Source organism: Sphaeramia orbicularis, chromosome 17 (genome assembly GCF_902148855.1).
Source record: "Sphaeramia orbicularis chromosome 17, fSphaOr1.1, whole genome shotgun sequence".
NCBI classification, from domain to species: domain Eukaryota; kingdom Metazoa; phylum Chordata; class Actinopteri; order Kurtiformes; family Apogonidae; genus Sphaeramia; species Sphaeramia orbicularis.
Window position 1 is genome coordinate 42,939,618 of NC_043973.1, and position 17,171 is coordinate 42,956,788.

General features: G+C 40.1%; 1 protein-coding gene across 2 annotated transcripts in view; it reads right to left on the reverse strand.

The window, feature by feature from the left end:
* lrrc24 (leucine rich repeat containing 24) overlaps nucleotides 1-16,154 on the reverse strand; it is a 37,267-nt gene extending 21,113 nt beyond the window's left edge. The window contains exons 1-4 of one of the 2 annotated variants that reach the window (XM_030161241.1): nucleotides 15,665-16,154; nucleotides 3,870-4,051; nucleotides 2,673-2,951; nucleotides 366-534 (exon numbers count right to left, since the gene is read on the reverse strand). In XM_030161241.1, the coding sequence (XP_030017101.1) occupies nucleotides 366-534; nucleotides 2,673-2,951; nucleotides 3,870-4,031 (610 nt within the window). In that variant the 5' untranslated portion in view covers nucleotides 4,032-4,051; nucleotides 15,665-16,154. Of the gene's footprint in view, nucleotides 1-365; nucleotides 535-2,672; nucleotides 2,952-3,869; nucleotides 4,073-15,664 lie in introns of both variants that reach the window. The other variant, XM_030161240.1, reaches the window with a different exon arrangement.
* Nucleotides 16,155-17,171: the final 1,017 nt, after the last annotated feature.

The following is a 17,171-nucleotide window of genomic DNA, read 5'->3' on the forward strand; positions in this document are numbered from 1 at the left end:
GTGCAACATAACTCAAAAAGTTATGGACAGATTTGGATGAAATTTTCAGGGTTTGTTGGAAGTGGGATAAGGAAGAAATGATTAAATTTTGGTGGTGATCAGGGGTGGGGGGGCCCACGGGGGGGGGGGGGGGGGGGGGGGGGGGGGGGGGGGCACTGATCAGCCTTGGCGGAGGTCTGCGCTCTCCTAGTGCTTCTAGTTACTGTATAGAAATGGCCTATGATTAATTCCAAAGAGCTTATGGAATAAAAATCCTCATCGATTTAAAAAAATTTAAGAATCTTCAAGTGTTGCTTTTTCATTGTCACTGAGTATAGCATTGGAGTCTAGATGTTTGAACTTTTATGAATTTAACCTTCACCCACCTGTCACACGGAGCACCTGCAGACTAACCAGCGGTTTAAGGGACGAGGCTCCAAGGGTACGAAGGTGATTTCTGCTGAGGTCCAACAGGGCCAGAGATGACAACCCAGACAGAGCCTGCTCCGCTAACAGCTCGATGCTGTTTTCCTGCAGGTGAAGTTCCTGCAGACGCTGTATACGGCAAAGAAGACATAAAGCAGAGTGAGTAAAAACATGAATAATGCCAGCTGGAAGAGGAGGAATAAAACTGTCAGATGCAGAGGGAAGACAACTAAATTCCACCTGAGTCAGTTTGTACAGTAACATTTACCGTATGGCAGGGATTAGTCCGACACGGTGCCATGAATTGGATTTACAGTTACAAGCATCATTCTATATAATCCCTATATTGGAGTAGTTTGCTTTGCTGGCAAAAGCTGAGCATTTTTCACTTCATGAAAAAGAATAATCCATCCATCCATCTGGTGCGGATCAATATTTTCATTGGCACTGTGATATGAAAATACATAATCAACAAATCACAAAATACTGCTTGAAATGTGATTAAATAACACAACAAAACAGGGATGGATCTCATGAGCTGTATAGTACAACCAGATATGCTTAAAATAGACATAGAAATGGAAATAGAAAGAGAAAGAAAAAGTAGATTATAGATTAATTTATCAAGGATAAGTAGATGTAAAATGTTGAAAAGGGGGGTCCTAAATTACACACAGTTGAAGTGTGTGTACCAGAGTATGTACAGTATGAATGGAAGTGTATTGGAAGGATGTGGACTGGTGAACTGTCTATGATTGACCTGTGTGTGTTTTCTGAAGGCTGCAGGTCAAACGGGTGGAAGGTTGATGTTGCTGAGGGACCAGTGTGGGCAGCAAGAAGTGTGGATGCTGATGTGTGGGATGGAATCTGTGGTAACAGAGCATTAGTGTTCACACCTTTGGCCAATCAAATGAAACGATCAGTGACCCCAACATCTGACATGATTTTGTAATTTGGCATTGTAATATTGAATAGTGTTCCATCCATCCATCCATCCATCCATCCATACAAACATACATCCTTCCATCCATCCATCCATCCATCCATCCATACATACATACATACATCATGCACCCAGCCTTCCATCCATCCATCCATCCATCCATCCATCCATCCATCCATCATGCACCCAGCCTTGCATCCATCCATCCATCCATCCATCATGCACCCAGCCTTGCATCCATCCATCCATCCATGCATCCATTCATTCATCCATCCATCCTTGTATCCATCCATCCATCCATCCATACAAACATACATCCTTCCATCCATCCATCCATCCATCCATACATACATACATACATACATCATGCACCCAGCCTTCCATCCATCCATCCATCCATCCATCCATCCATCATGCACCCAGCCTTCCATCCATCCATCCATCCATCCATCCATCCATACATACATACATACATACATCATGCACCCAGCCTTCCATCCATCCATCCATCCATCCATCCATCATGCACCCAGCCTTCCATCCATCCATCCATCCATCCATCCATCCATCCATCCATCATGCACCCAGCCTTGCATCCATCCATCCATCCATCCATCCATCATGCACCCAGCCTTGCATCCATCCATCCATCCATGCATCCATTCATTCATCCATCCATCCTTGTATCCATCCATCTATCCATCCATCCTTACCTGCAGTCCAGCAGATTGGCATTATAATATTGAATAGTGTTCCATCCATTCATCCATCCATCCTTGCATCCATCCATCCATCCATCCATACATCATCATCCATCCTTGCATCCATTCATCCACCCTTGTATCCATCCATCTATCCATCCATCCTTACCTGCAGTCCAGCAGTTTGGCATTGTAATATTGAATAGTGTTCCATCCATCCATCCTTGCATCCATCCATCCATCCATTCATCCACCCATCCATGCATCATCATCCATCCATCCTTGCATCCATCCATCCATCCATCCACCCATCCATGAATCATCCATCCATCCTTGCATCCATCCTTCCATCCATCCATCCATCCATCCATCCTTACATCCATCCATCCACCCTTGTATCCATCCATCCTTACCTGCAGTCCAGCAGTTTGGCATTGTAATATTGAATAGTGTTCCATCCATCCATCCTTGCATCCATCCATCCATCCATCCATCCTTGCATCCATCCATCCATCCATCCATCCAACCAACCTTGTATCCATCCATCCATCCATCCTTACCTGCAGTCCAGCAGTTTGGCATTGTAATATTGAATAGTGTTCCATCCATCCATCCATCCTTACCTGCAGTCCCCTGAAAGTATGATCCTGAACTCGGGTGATCTGGTTTCCGGCAAGATACAGGATCCTAAGGTGCTCCAGGCCTCGAAACATGTCTGCAGTGACCAGGTGGATTAGATTCCCATTGAGAGCTAGCTCCAGGAGCTGACCCTGGCTGACAAACGCCCCGGGCTCCACGGCTGAGATACTGTTGTTCTGGAGGTAGAGGTAATGAAGCTGGCCCAGACGAGTCAAGTCCTGAAGACGGATCTGCATTATTGAGTTGTCCTGGAGGAAGATGGTCTTTCGACGAGATGGAAGGAAAAAGAAATCAGTAAAGTAAGCACAAAATGACTGCATTAGAAAGACAGATAGTTGAATGGGATGTTTTGTTTTGTACAGAAAAGTTTGCACAGCCTGATGAAGGGCCGTATGAAGAAGAAATGTATTAACCATGAGGAGAGATTACATTTCAGTGGCTGCACCTTTAATGATATCTGTGCTCAGGGTGCTGTGAAGTGCTTTGGATGAAAGCATTTGCAAAGTGACATATGCTAATACAGGCAATATCAAATGAGCTAGTTCAGAATCATGATAATAATGACTCTGACAATACAGGTTGTGCAGGGTTTTTTTGGGTTTTTTTTTTTTTCGCTGTTCTATGGTTCAGTTCACTTGACAAATGCGGCAGAAAGTACAGGCCTGTCAAAAGTGCTTTCTGTGCTTGATCCACAATACAGGGCTGTCTATTTGATTGGTAATATGCATTCAGTGGTAATGTTTTCAAAGAAGAAAACACGGGCCATGAGGTAAAGTATGATGGACGAGATAGACCTACTGATTGAGGTTAATGGAACAATTTATGCGGGACATAATTTTCATTAATATTCATGAGCAGCAGTAATGTTGGAGGCCTGAACCCAAGAGGGAAAAGACGGTGTAATGTTGAACATCTCCTCAATAGATGATCAGAGGGTGTGCGAGAGTCACTTTCAGAGCAAGAATGAATAATTACACAGCCAGTAGCACGGCCCCTCCCTCAGGCTTACATCAAAGAGGGTCACGGTGAATTGATTAACCACAATCATTTGAGGGTAATAAGAATGGATCAGAGAGGAAGTCAACTGATGCAAAAATCACTGACGCAGGAACGGGGTCAGCTCCAATGCATCAGCAGACTGACTTATTCCCTAACTTATTGTAGTAAATCAGCTGACTGACCTCAGTTACGGGGGGAACACCCTGTGGGATTTCTTTGATCCCAAGAGATCCGCACTCCACGGTGAGGCTGTAGCATCGACAGCCGTAAGGGCATCCGAGCAAAAGTCTGGGTAAGCACGCCAGGACGATCAAGGTGAATCTGGAGATCCAAAGGAGGACCATGGTGTTTTTCACTTGTAGTCCTGCAGAGGCAAACACAAAACCTGATGAGAGAAGAAGGTGGAGAAGGGGATGAAAGTAAGCATTCCCTCAAAGTCTCAGCTGCAATAACAAAGTGACGTCTTCGCGGAAATGGATTTTCATCCTCATAGCAAAGACTGATGGGAGCTGCAGATATGCTGTGTATGCAGATGACTGAAAAATAGCGTGGAAAGACTGATAAAAATCACAGAACATAAGACTAAATTGCCTCATCCTTGGCTATTTTCCATTCAGCTGCATCTATTCAGTGCAATTGCAGCAGCTTCTATTATGGGCTTCAATTAATTAAAGATGTGATAAAAGATGTGCAGGTTGCCTCGAGGACCTCTCTCTTGTCTTTTTAATGCATGCACAAACACACACATTCTTTCTATTTCTGCCCCGTCTTTGTTTTCCACAGACACACACACACACACACACACACACACACACACACACACACACACACACACACAGACATACGTTCGTGCAAATGTGCAGCTGGGAAACAGAGGCTGTGTTTTGACCGTATAATCCTAGAAACTACATTACCTCCTCAAAACAAATCTCAAGTGGGACGTAGCAGCCAGCCTTAATCATCTGATCAAAAACATCAGCAGTGGCTGCTTTCTTCACCTAACAGCAATATCATCCTTTGATATAAACCCATCACTGAGCTACCCATCTATGCACTTTTTTTTTTTTTTATATATTTCTATACAGCCTGGAAGGGATTTATTGTTCCGCTTGAGTGTTCACATCAAAACAGCATCAGACTTGCTGTAGAATAACATGTAGCCTGGGAGTGTTTGTGGTTGTTGTTCATTGGGTACATATCACATGAAGAAATCGCAGGGTTTTAACAATAATACACGTTGAAATGTCACACTGAGCCTGTCATTCTGCTTCATTGGCAGTAGGTAGATTTATTGTGCTTCGCTGAGCTGTCTGCTTTGTACCAGGGACTCCTCATCCAGTAGAAAAGCAGACATCACATTGATCCAATTTTAAGGCTCGCATTGTTATAAAACATTCATGTGCACCCGGGCCATGTCTCCATATCCCATTAAGCTTGTCTGACTTGTAAAATTTCTAACTTGCTTAAGAAATCGGAATCGGCCAGACAGATAATTGATAGCATTTACATTCATCTCAGAGTGATGTGAAGATCATCTACTTTATTAATTATTAGAATGCATACAGATCTCATTACTGCTAAGTGATGAATAGGTCCTGCGCCTGAAATAAACTGTGACTCATAAATATTCAGTTTGGCGGATGTTTGACTGGCCTGTCAGATTGATATCAACAGCATTTCATTTGCAGAGTTATAATCCCGAGCAGTAATTTAATGCCTAAGTGCAAAAGCACCAACCAGGATCACAGTTTCAGCGGTAGGGAAGTCATTCTCACTGCTATAACACTGCATTATTAAGCAAATGAGCAATGAACTGGATTTTAATTTTGCATGTTTGATTTGGAGTGCATTTATGAGGATAGCCAGCTAGATTAATACAATGTGACCTACATAAGCTGTTCAATCGTCTTCTCTCAGCAAAAACATAGCGTCTTATTAACAAAAGCATACCATTTCCTCTCTAGAGCTCTCCAAACAACCATGGAAGGAAATTAATTATATTTCTATTGTTAGGGGAAGAAAGCACAAAAAAATGAATTTTGAAAAGGCCTTGGTCTGTCATTGAGCTTTTGTTACTTCTCATAGAGAGATGACTTTTAAATAGCTTTGACTTGTGTGAAAAGTGTCAGGAGGGAACCAGAGAAGAAGACACTTGGCTGCCCTAGGCTAAGAATACACACAGAACAGGATGCACAGTCTGATATTTGTTGTTAGAATATGAGCCAAACATCAATGCAAATGACACCCTGCCAGGTAGAGAAAATAGCTTATGCATTTCTGGGCTCAACTCAGTGTTATTCTGGCTTTAAAAAAAGTCTGAACGTCCGTGCGGCGCATTCGATGTCTAGGACAAGGCTGATGAGACATAGAGACAAGGATAAACTATGGAGTTATCACAAACGGATGCGAGACAACGACAGAAATAAAACAACTTTCAAGGAGAAGGTTTCATCAAATAACGAAGACGACAGCTTGTCTTACAGCAGGGGTGTCAAACTCATTTCATTTCAGGGGCCACATACAGTCTAATTTGATCTAAAGTGGGCCGGACCAGTAAAATGATATAAATAATAGGATAAGAATTTAGAAATAATGTCAACTCCAAAGTTTTTTTCTTTGTTTTTGAGTGAAAAAAGTCAAATTCCGTAATGAAAATGTTTACATCTACGAACCGTACTTGAACATAACATGAACGAATGTGAACAACCTGAAAATTCTTTAGTAAAATAAGTGCAATGTTAACAATATTACACCTTAGTTTATCATTTATGCATGTGCATCACAACTTACAGATCACAGTGGATCTACAAATAAACAAAACATTTAGTAAGAGGCGGAATATTGGTACAATTTCATATACTTCTCTGAAGAAATTTCAGGTTATTCACATTTTTTGCAAAAGGCTAGTCTGTAAATGTAAACATTTTTGTGTAATTTCACTCTTTTTTACACTACCACAAAAGAAAAAAATATTGTAGTTTTCATTATTTATAGGTTATTATGATAGTATTTTACTAGTTCTGACCCACTTTAGACTAAACTGACCTAAAATGATTTTAACATCTTTGATTGTTAATGTCTTCAGTGTAATTTTTGCATTTCACAAATTCATCCTAGGGGCCAGACTGGACCCTTTGGCGGGCCGGTTTTGGCCCCTGAGCCGCATGTTTGACATCTGTGTCTTACAGTATCCTCTACAATTCCACATTGCCTTCACTGTGCTGTACTTCCATCTTTTGTCATGCTGATGTGGGATTTGAGTGGTAAGAGGTCAATTTGTTCATTTCAGTCTCAGTAATCCTCTGTGGAACACACGTAATCTGCACAATCAGATGCTTGTTAGCTAAGCTGCTCTCAGCAATGTAGACGTTTTTATAGAAGGGGGTCTGCTTTGTTCAGTTTGAAAAATGAGGTCAGCGATGCATCTATTGACTGACTGAATATGTGTAAATAGGGTGATTAGGGCTTAATTTTGTGGACATAGTCGACTTCAATGCCAAAGCTGAGGTTAAAGGACAGCGGGTGAGAAGACCTGACCGTGTGCACGTCAGTCAACAAATGCCGAAGGGACTCTAATAAATCACAAACAAAGCAGCACGCTCAGCATTCGATGGCAGCGTTCAGCCTCAATCTCCTAAAACACATACACAAACGGAATCTCTGCAAACATTATTTTGAGCTGGACTCCAAAGTAGCTTGGATTTTGTTTATTTGGGTATTTCTGAAATTACTGTTTTCTCTTTACTCTTGACATACTGCTTTGTTTTCACACCACAAACCAATCATCCTCCGCTGAACAATCACAACCTGACCTGCGAATATTCACGCCATAGAAATGTATTGCTCGGCGGTGTTGTGATTGTGGTTATTGTTCCTAGGATAGTAGGTGTGAACGTGTCAGAAGTGCAGCAGACAGGCAGAGTGCTGCAGGCAGAAGCAAAGTTCACATCCCTGTGCTGCCACCGAAGCAGGTTGGCCTTATCCGTTGTTATGGTAACTCTTGTGATGAGGGAAGGTCTGCTCGTGGGGCCTGAAGGCCATGCACAGTTCCTGTGAGGTAATGTTAGGCAAACAACTCCACAGAAATAGAAGCTGTCATTTCCTCAGGAAATTGCTCCCAGGAACTTGAGCTATGTGATGACCCAGAGCTAAATCATAAATTCTCTTTTTCCTCAAATCTCTCTATCTCTTCTGCTGCGTTGAACTTTTTCCTTTCCTTTTTCTACCTCTTTTTTTTTTTTTTTTTGGTGCTTTTTACTCTCTTGCTTCCTTGACGATTCCACTGAAAGCCTCCATCATTTTGCTCCCTCGTCTCTGACCTCTTTCTTTTCTCATCTCTTGTCCTTCTGCTCTGACTGACAGGTGCTAAATCATTTGTCTCAGAGCATCCTTTTGTCCACAAATAGACTGAGGCCAAGGCACTGGAAGAACACTGTGGCACTAACCCAAGAGTAACACACTGACTTTGAGCGATAGTCTCAACCGTGCACACAAAAACACACACATATACTTAGACATGCAGAGCACGCCTACAAAGTACCACTTGTACACAAGCACTAGCCACCACCACTCAGGGACACACAAACACACAAACAGGAAGACACACAGATGCTTATGCACTCACACATCCTGCATATAACCAGTAGCAGCCATCACTCACACACCAAGTCAGATACAAACAGGCAGCCGTACACACACACACACATACACGCTTCCACATCTTGCACATTTTGCACGTGTCTTTTATTTCTTCTTCTTCTTTTTTTGTAAGCAGTAAAGGAAGCTCTGCTCAGTTAATAAGCCTGCATTGATTTCTTTATTTTTTCACTATTAGTCTGTCCAGCTGGGCCCTGCAGTCATTGATTTTTGCCATGAAAGCACATGTGTATGTTAGCAGGGGATAGATTCTGAATTGCATTTGTTCATGTCTGTCTCAGGGAGAAACTATCGGTGCTTGTTGCTTATTACCGGAATGATTGTGTGGTTGTGTCTGTTTCTGTCAATGTATGTGTGTTGTATTCATTGCCGAAGCTACTTCAAGCAGTGTCACTGTTCTGAGCAGATGCACTCTGCCACTTTTCCCAGTGGATCATTTAGTCCCTGCACTTAGACAAACTGGATAAATCTTCACTTTTAAGAGTTTAGATAATAAACTGCTGTGAAGGATAGGTGTTGCTGGTAACCTAAACTGACCAGCAGAAAATGTAAGAGATTATTTAAATAAACAGGAGGCTCCGAAACTCTGATTTTGTCTTGGGAGATATTACACTGTACGGGTGATAGCTATAATACCAGTACATTTTTTGCTTAACCCTGTAAAGCCTGAAACATTAAATCATTGACAGAAAATTCCAGTTCTTTGAAACTCAAGCCTTTTTTGGTCCTTCTGAACAACCACGATTAAAAAAAAAAAAAAAAATCAATTTCCATGTATGAGTTTCAATTTTGTGTCATATTTGATACATCTCAATGCTCAAATATTATTATTATTGAACAAACAAAAATATTATATAATCCAATCCAAACCAATTTTATTTATAAAACACTTTAAAACAACCACAGTGGACCGAAGTACTGTATAGAAGAATAAAAGCAAAATACAAATTAATAAAAGCATTAAAAACATTAAAATCAAATCAAATAAAACAAGTTAAAATATAAAAACAGAAACAAAATGTCAACATTTCACGAGTGTTAAAAGGCCGAGGAGAGCAGATGGGTTTTAAGAAGAGATTTAAAAACGGGCGAGGAGGAAGCCTGTCTGATATAACACAAACATGTCTAACAAATTGGTAATTCCTTTCCAAATTGGAAAGTTCTGTCTCCTTCCTCATTAATGACAGTCTTGTAGTGTCACTAGAAAGGCCTCTGGTGAACGAATTCCTCCCCCCTGGTGGATTATCTGTGTATTGCATGTATCTAATTGTATACATCAGGTTTTTCAAGAAAAAAAATATCACACTGATCATGTAGAGGGCTTCAAAACACATGTATCAAATATGATACGTTCACCTTTAAAGGGTTAAAGAAGTGATATTTTGCTTTTTAAAATGGTGTTATGCATTTTCAAACATTTCCCTGTGGTCTACATAAACTGTAAATGCTCTGCTTGGGTCTGAATTCTTCTTTAATTCAACTCCACAGGTCCATCTTCAGCTCTATTTCTGACTAATGACACCAGAAAAGGTTGTTTTGAGCGCTGGCCCTTTAAATGTGCATCGACCATGCCCCGCCCCCTCCAGGTTGTCGACCGTGCTTTCTGTCCCGTTCAGTCACTCGTGTTCGTTAATACAACCAACAACTGAACATTTTAGAACATATTTTCAGTTTTTACTACAACCAGTGTACTCAGAGAAATGCTCGTCGGAAGTCTTGACCTTCTATGTGCAAATGTTGTGACGTAACTAGTTAGAAATCATAACAAATTAAGCAGGAATTAAAACAGGTTGTAGAAATCCACTCCATTTTTGATAGCTTTGTGGCACCTGGAGGGTTCAAATTAAAAGTTTTTCAACTATTAGGGTCCAAATACACAAATAAATGAACCAAAGATTAATAAAAGTGGGTTTAGATAAATATGAACACTTTAACAGTAATGCAGTTACTCCCCTCAGATGGGAATACACACAAAAAAGCTCCCACCTGTACACTATTGTTGAGTTCTTTCAACAAGTTATATCAGACAACACAATCAATATCTTTTTCCCCAAGTGTGATCTGGTTGTTATATCATATACTTGCTATGGATAAAATAAATAAATAAATAAATAAATATATAAAAACCCTCCTTTACCCTTGTGACTGTTTCTTTTTCATTCTTTAGGGCAACATCTTCTCGGTCTGCAGTTGTTTTAATGCTGCGGCAACTGTACAAAAATGCAGCGTTAAAAAAATGTATGTCTTTAGAACAAAGTATTATGCATGGAAATAATATTGACATTGCACAGAAATTAAAATTTATTAAAAGCAGAAATTCAATACCACACACTGTCAGGCACTGGTTTCTGTTTAGAGGCACTTAGTAACTAACGGTTTCACGAAATTGTGAAAAATTCCTTTGGGTAATTGGACCATCTGACCATTTACTATCTGGAGTCAAGGCTCTGCATTAGAATTTCAGTCGATTTAAAAATAAGTCATTAAGGTTTTATTAATGACTTTCAAGTATTTATAGAAGCTGGAATAACTGCTAGAATTCCTGTTTATTAAAAAGATAAATATGGAGGAGGAAGCAATCCTTCTGCGGGAGAAGAGAATGATAAACTGTGTTTAGCTGTAATAGGGATTATTCTGCAATATGGTACATTTTATGCAATGAAGAAAGATAGTTACACTCTATTTTTATTCACCCTTGGAGAAGATCATTATACACAGAAAAAGCTCATTTATTTTGAATTTTGGAGTTAAAAGTTGGTAATGAATCTTGAAACACAATCCACTGGGGGCCAAAAAGCTTTGATTATTTTCATAACTCACAAAGAGTAATATATTGTACATTGAAAGTTTAAAAGGGTCAGAAAATCCAGCGACAGTGGTGAAAGTGTACAAGTATCAAATATTTAACCCTATAACGCCGAACGTATCATATTTGATACATGAGTTTTGAAGCCCTCTACATGATCAGTGTCATATTTTTTTCTTGAAAAACCTGATGTATACAATTAGATACATGCAATACACAGATAATCCACCAGGGGGGAGGAATTTGTTCATCAGAGGCCTTTCTAGTGACACTACAAGACTGTCATTAATGAGGAAGGAGGAAGAACTTTGCCAATTTTGAAAAGGAATTACCAATTTTTTAGACATGTTTGTGTTATATTATGTTTTTGTTTGTTAAAAAATAATAATATTTGAGCATTGAGACCCGATGTATCAAATATGATACAAAACTGAAGCTCATACGTGGAAATTAATATTAAAAAAAAAATTGGGGCTACTTCAAAAGGACCAATAAAGACTCCAGTTTCAAAGAACTGGAATTTTCTGTCAATGATTTAATGGTTCAGGCTTTACAGGGTTAAACAAAAAATGTACTGATGTGATAGCTATCGCCTGTACAGCGTAATATCTCCCAAGACAAAATCAGAGTTTCAGAGCCTCCAGTTTATCCAAATAATCTCTTAGATTTTCTGCTGGTCAGTTTAGGTTACCAGGAACACCTACCTGTCCCAGCAGTTTATTATCTAAACTCTTAAAAGTGAAAATGTATCAAGTTTGTCTAAGTGCAGGGACTACATGATCCAGTAACACCTACCCGTAAAAATTAGAAATTGATATTTAAAAAAAATAATAATAAAAATTGATGGTTGTTCAGAAGGATCAATAAAGGCTTCAATTTCAAAGAACTGGAATTTTTTGTCAATGATTTAATGTTTCAGGCTTTACAGGGTTAATGTTATCGAAAATAAGTCTGTGATTAAGTTATGATAGTTGAAAAGCATCAAAGACAAATGAGCAATGAGTTAAAACCTAATCAGAATGAAGCCCGAGGCAAAAGGATTTATCATTTTCACAAAAAATTGATGCATGATTACTGCATACGGGGGGTGAAATTATGTATGACGTGAAAAGTAATGGACCTATGATAGACCTCTGTGGCACACCACTGATTAGAAGTTGTCTCTGCTGCATTATCAATGTATAAACGAATAAATTTGTGGTAGGAAAATGAATAGCAGCATGATAAAGACCTAAAAATTGTGAATTGGTTGTAAGGTTTTGATATTGAAAAAGTAAAGGCTTTTGACAGCTCAAAAAAGCAAGCAATTTTAATCCAGAGAGGAACTATTGAGTACAGAAAGTGTAACTGTGACTGGAAAAAAAGCACATTGTCTGGATACTGTATTTTTTCATTTACTTTCTTTTGTAAAATACAAGCAATGGTAAATTATCCAAGATCTTGAAAATGTTCACCTACAATGGCAGCTCTACGTTCTTGGCAGGTGCACGACAAATATAACTTGTGTGTAGAAATTTACCTAATGGAAAAACGACAATTTCGCCAATCTCATTTTTCGATTAAAAGTTTTTGCGCTGGCAAGAGGTGGTTTTTCGGGTGTAGCGAAAATAGTATATCACACAAAACTGCAATGGAAAGACCTTTTTTCACAACTAGAGTCAGGTGAATAAAAAAAACCAGATGTTGACGTACGTTACAAGCGAAGAAGAAGAAACATGTCGTGATATGCGTGGACACACCAGGAAACCCAATCATTTTTAAAATTTAGTACGAGATAGAGGAGTAATATTTAATAATAATGAATATATCTGTAAATCAACACCATATTTACGTTCGTTGCCATGTTTATGGAATGACTTCTCATGTCATCTTGTGATAATAAATAAACAAATCATCGCATTTGGGATTTAATGGAAAAAACCGACAGTACGCACTTCTGTTTTTTCGACATTTAGTAAATATCGGTAAAGTTTTACGCAGATGTCCAATGGAAAAGCGACTATAGTTCACGTGTGTGTCCTTGTCACTTGTTTTATCAGTATTTACTAAACATACTGGCAGCCGTTTGAGATAAAGCTGTCACCGTTGTCCCGCTCTTTCTGTTTCAAATGAATCCCTCCTATGTGTCAAATATACCTGTCGAACACTGGCTCGTATGTTTACTTGTAATTTCTTTTGTGCATATTGCGTCTTTTCAAACGCCAATTTTCTCCGGTTTCGCTCTGTCTCTGTCTCTTTCTCACACACACATACACTGTCCATTCTATTTGTCAAGGTTGGTTGACGCAATCGATCACAGCAATTTCATTCACAGCAGCTTCATGTGACGGGCCTCAGTATTTATGAGTCAGTGAATTATGCCAGAGTAGAATGAGTGCTTTCATTAAAAAATTTTTTTTTCTTTCTTTTTTTGCTCCATTTTCATCAGTATGGTTACAACTCAGTACTCTCAGCTCTTTCTTATATGTGACTTGGGGAGACGCACTTGACAACCAATCACATTTGACGGTTGCTCAGTGTAGTTTTGTTTCACATTATAATGGACGAATGAGATGAGACAGGTTGTAAGATGGATGAAGGAGAGTCAAATCCTTCTCTATTGAGATGCAGAACCCAATTCCATTTAAATATTTTCCCCAATTTTGATAAAAGTTTTCACATGAATACATTTAAATGTGATGGCGTTTTCTTTTTAAGCTGTCGCGTTATTGCATTTTTTTTTTTTTTTTCCTACCTCCTATGTTCCAGATGAATGCATCTGAATTGTAAATATTATTCTTTTTATCGGAGTTCAATTGAAAGTGCAGGTATTATTGAAGCTGCAATAAAAGCGGTGATATTTCTACGTCTCAAAAACAAAATGAAAATGATGCTTTGATAACAATTGCTTATCACCTCCACTATATTGCATTCCTCTAATATTAAATGTGTAGTAGGAGTAGACTCATTGGATTCTCACCAAATATGATTCTTTGTTGCTATGGAAGTAGCAGCAGCAGGTGCTGACTGCAAGTGGTGGATGTCAAATTTATGTCAAACCCAGCTCTGTCATGTAGCCCATACTCTGGTTATGTGTGCAATGTAGCATATAGTCAGGAAATAATGAGACCGTACATGTAACCACCTTTCCCCCCTTCCATTCTTGTGCTTTTTCTTATTTCTGCTGATCCCTGTATCTGTCTCCGAACACGGCCAGAATCAGGGGGTTCAGTGCAATTACAGCCAAGAGAGATTTCAGTCATCATTGCCTGGCAGACAGTAGCCACTAAAAAATTAAAGATCTCTGCATGCGTAAGAAGTCAACTTGTCTGTAGGGATCTGTCCATGCAAGACAAATACCCCACCCTTGGAGTTAAACAAACGAGGCCCTATCTAGGGGCCCACTGTTTGGCTCCACACCGACTCGTGTCTAGAATAACAATTAACCAAAGGGACGTGCATTTGTGTAGAAATCTGACATTAACAAACAAAAAAAAAATCAGTCAGTAACAAACAGCACGTTAATGTAGAAGCCTTCTGTCAAATGCCACGCTCAACGCTGAGTTTGGCACGAGCAAATACTGAACAAATTATTCAATATTACACGTAGCATTTCCCATTTTGTCACTCCAGTATTTCCTTCTGGCTCAGGATGTGTGTGCTGTGCTCAGCATCGCTCTTATTACACTTCATTTGACAACAGTAGCCTCCGATAGCGCTGTGAGCTTTTAACATAAAGTGCAGCTCAGCAGAGGAATTGATTCAGTTTGTTTCTCAAATGTATTCAAAAAATTAGATTGCTGATGTTGTTGTAGTGGCACAGCATGCCACGGGCAAACTGCACATGCCTTCTTGTAAACCCTTGCAATTTTAAGGTGGGATCAGTAAGAAAAACAGCCAGAACCTTTTCAGCATTCATCATTGTATTCATATTGGGGTATAATTGCTTTTATTAGACTAACTAATAACTGGAATTGGCTTGAACAGCACTGCAATATATTCAGCCAGAGCATGTTGATTGAACTTTATGAGCTTTTCTGGAAGCTGTTAGGGGTGTTATTGCATCATAGTACATGTTTATATATCATAAAAGCTTGACTATATTGGAGTGATTCGTCAAAAACTGAGTCCAAACTAGACTTGTCTATTACTAAATACTAACATTCAGCTTGGGCTATATGAATCCAGTCTACAGCACTGACTCTCAATGTGAGGTCTGGGATTCTACATGGTACCTGGGTGTCGAAATGATGTCGTTTTATTTTATTTATCACACTGTCCATTCAACAGTGTAGATAATACATGGTCCACTCCCACTCTATAAGCTTCTGAAGTCCAGAACATCCAGTTTTTATACTTAGAAACCTCAACAAATTGCCATCTAAGACTCAGCTGTGCAAGACTGAATGTAGACAGAAGCTGACAAACCAAACAACATTTGAGAAGCCCCTGATGTTACTATCCCAGGCGCACAGTCACCTTTCCCCAACACTCAAATCTACCCCCCCCCCCCCCCCCCCCCCCCCCAAGACCTACCGTTTATTCCTTTGCGTGCTTGGACCAGATCTCAGCGGCGGTCTCCTCCTCACTTGCTCCGGCGACTTATAAGATACAATCAATATCAATGAAGCGAAAAAAAAAAAAAAAAAAAAAAATGAAAAATAGTAATATATGAATCCCACTTCAAATCACAGCAGACGGATGAGCCAGTGCATTGTTTCTCTCTCCAGCTCAGCTCCCCCTCTTTTATTCTTTTTCTTTCTTTCTTTCTTTCTTTCTTTCTTTCTTTTTTTTTTTTTTTTTCTCCCTTCACTCGCTTCTGACTGGGCAGCGGTTTAGAGTCCACAGGCTGAGCTCGTCCATTGTAATTGGACGCTGAAAGCCGGAGGAAACAGCTCGCATCTGCCAACCCTGGACGTCAGCGCGCTGATGATGGTCGATTTAGACTCTTATGTTCTGATATTGTTATGCGGCTTTGATTCGGTTCCTCCTTCTCTCCTTCTCTCTCTCTCTCTCTCTCTCTCTCTCTCTCCTTCTCTCTCTCTCTCTTTCTATCTCTCTCTGTGTGTGTGTGTTTCTCTCTATGTCTTTTCCCCCCTCAGCGTCGGATGTTATCTTCCAACAGTGACCCCCCCACCTCCTCTTCCTCTCCTCCTCCTTCTCCTCCTGTATTCTAATTATCCCTGTTTGAATCTCTCTCTCTCTCTCTCTCTCTCTCTCTCTCTCTCTCTCTCTCTCTCTCTCTCTCTCTCTCTCTCTCTTTTCCCTCCTTCTTTCTCAGGACATAAGCCAGTGTTTTTCAACCTTGGGGTCGGGACCCAAGTGGGGTCGCCTGGAATTCAAATGGGGGTCGCCTGATATTTACCTCCGCCAAGGAGGTTATGTTTTTGCCAGGGTTTGTTTGTTTGTTTGTCTGTCTGTCCGTTAGTGTGCAACATAACTCAAAAAGTTATGGACAGATTTTGATGAAATTTTCAGGGTTTGTTGGAAATGGGACAAGGAAGAAATGATTAAATTTTGGTGGTGATCAGGGGTGGGGGGGCCCACGGGGGGGGGGGGGGGGGGGGCGCAGACCAGAAAATTTCATCAAAATCTGTCCATAACTTTTTGAGTTATGTTGCACACTAACGGACAGACAAACAAACAAACAAACCCTGGCAAAAACATAACCTCCTTGGCGTGGGGGGGCCCACGGGGGGGGGGGGGGGGGGGGGGGGCACTGATCAGCCTTGGCGGAGGTCTGCGCTCTCCGAGTGCTTCTAGTTCTAGTAATTGATTAAAAAAAAAAAAAAACTTACTAAAGTGGAAAGGTTTCACTCTATTAGGATCAACATTATTCCAATGCAAACTTTGGTGCTGCTGGTGGTTCTACACCCCAGGTGAGCCTCTAAATAAGACCCTCTTTCCTCCTCATTTCAGTTTAACCCCTTCAATTCAATTCAATTCAGTTCAGTTCAATTCAATTCAGTTTTATTTGTATAGTCCAATATCACAACAAGGTTATCTCAAAGGGCTTTACAGAGTCAGTTGGGTGTAAACATCA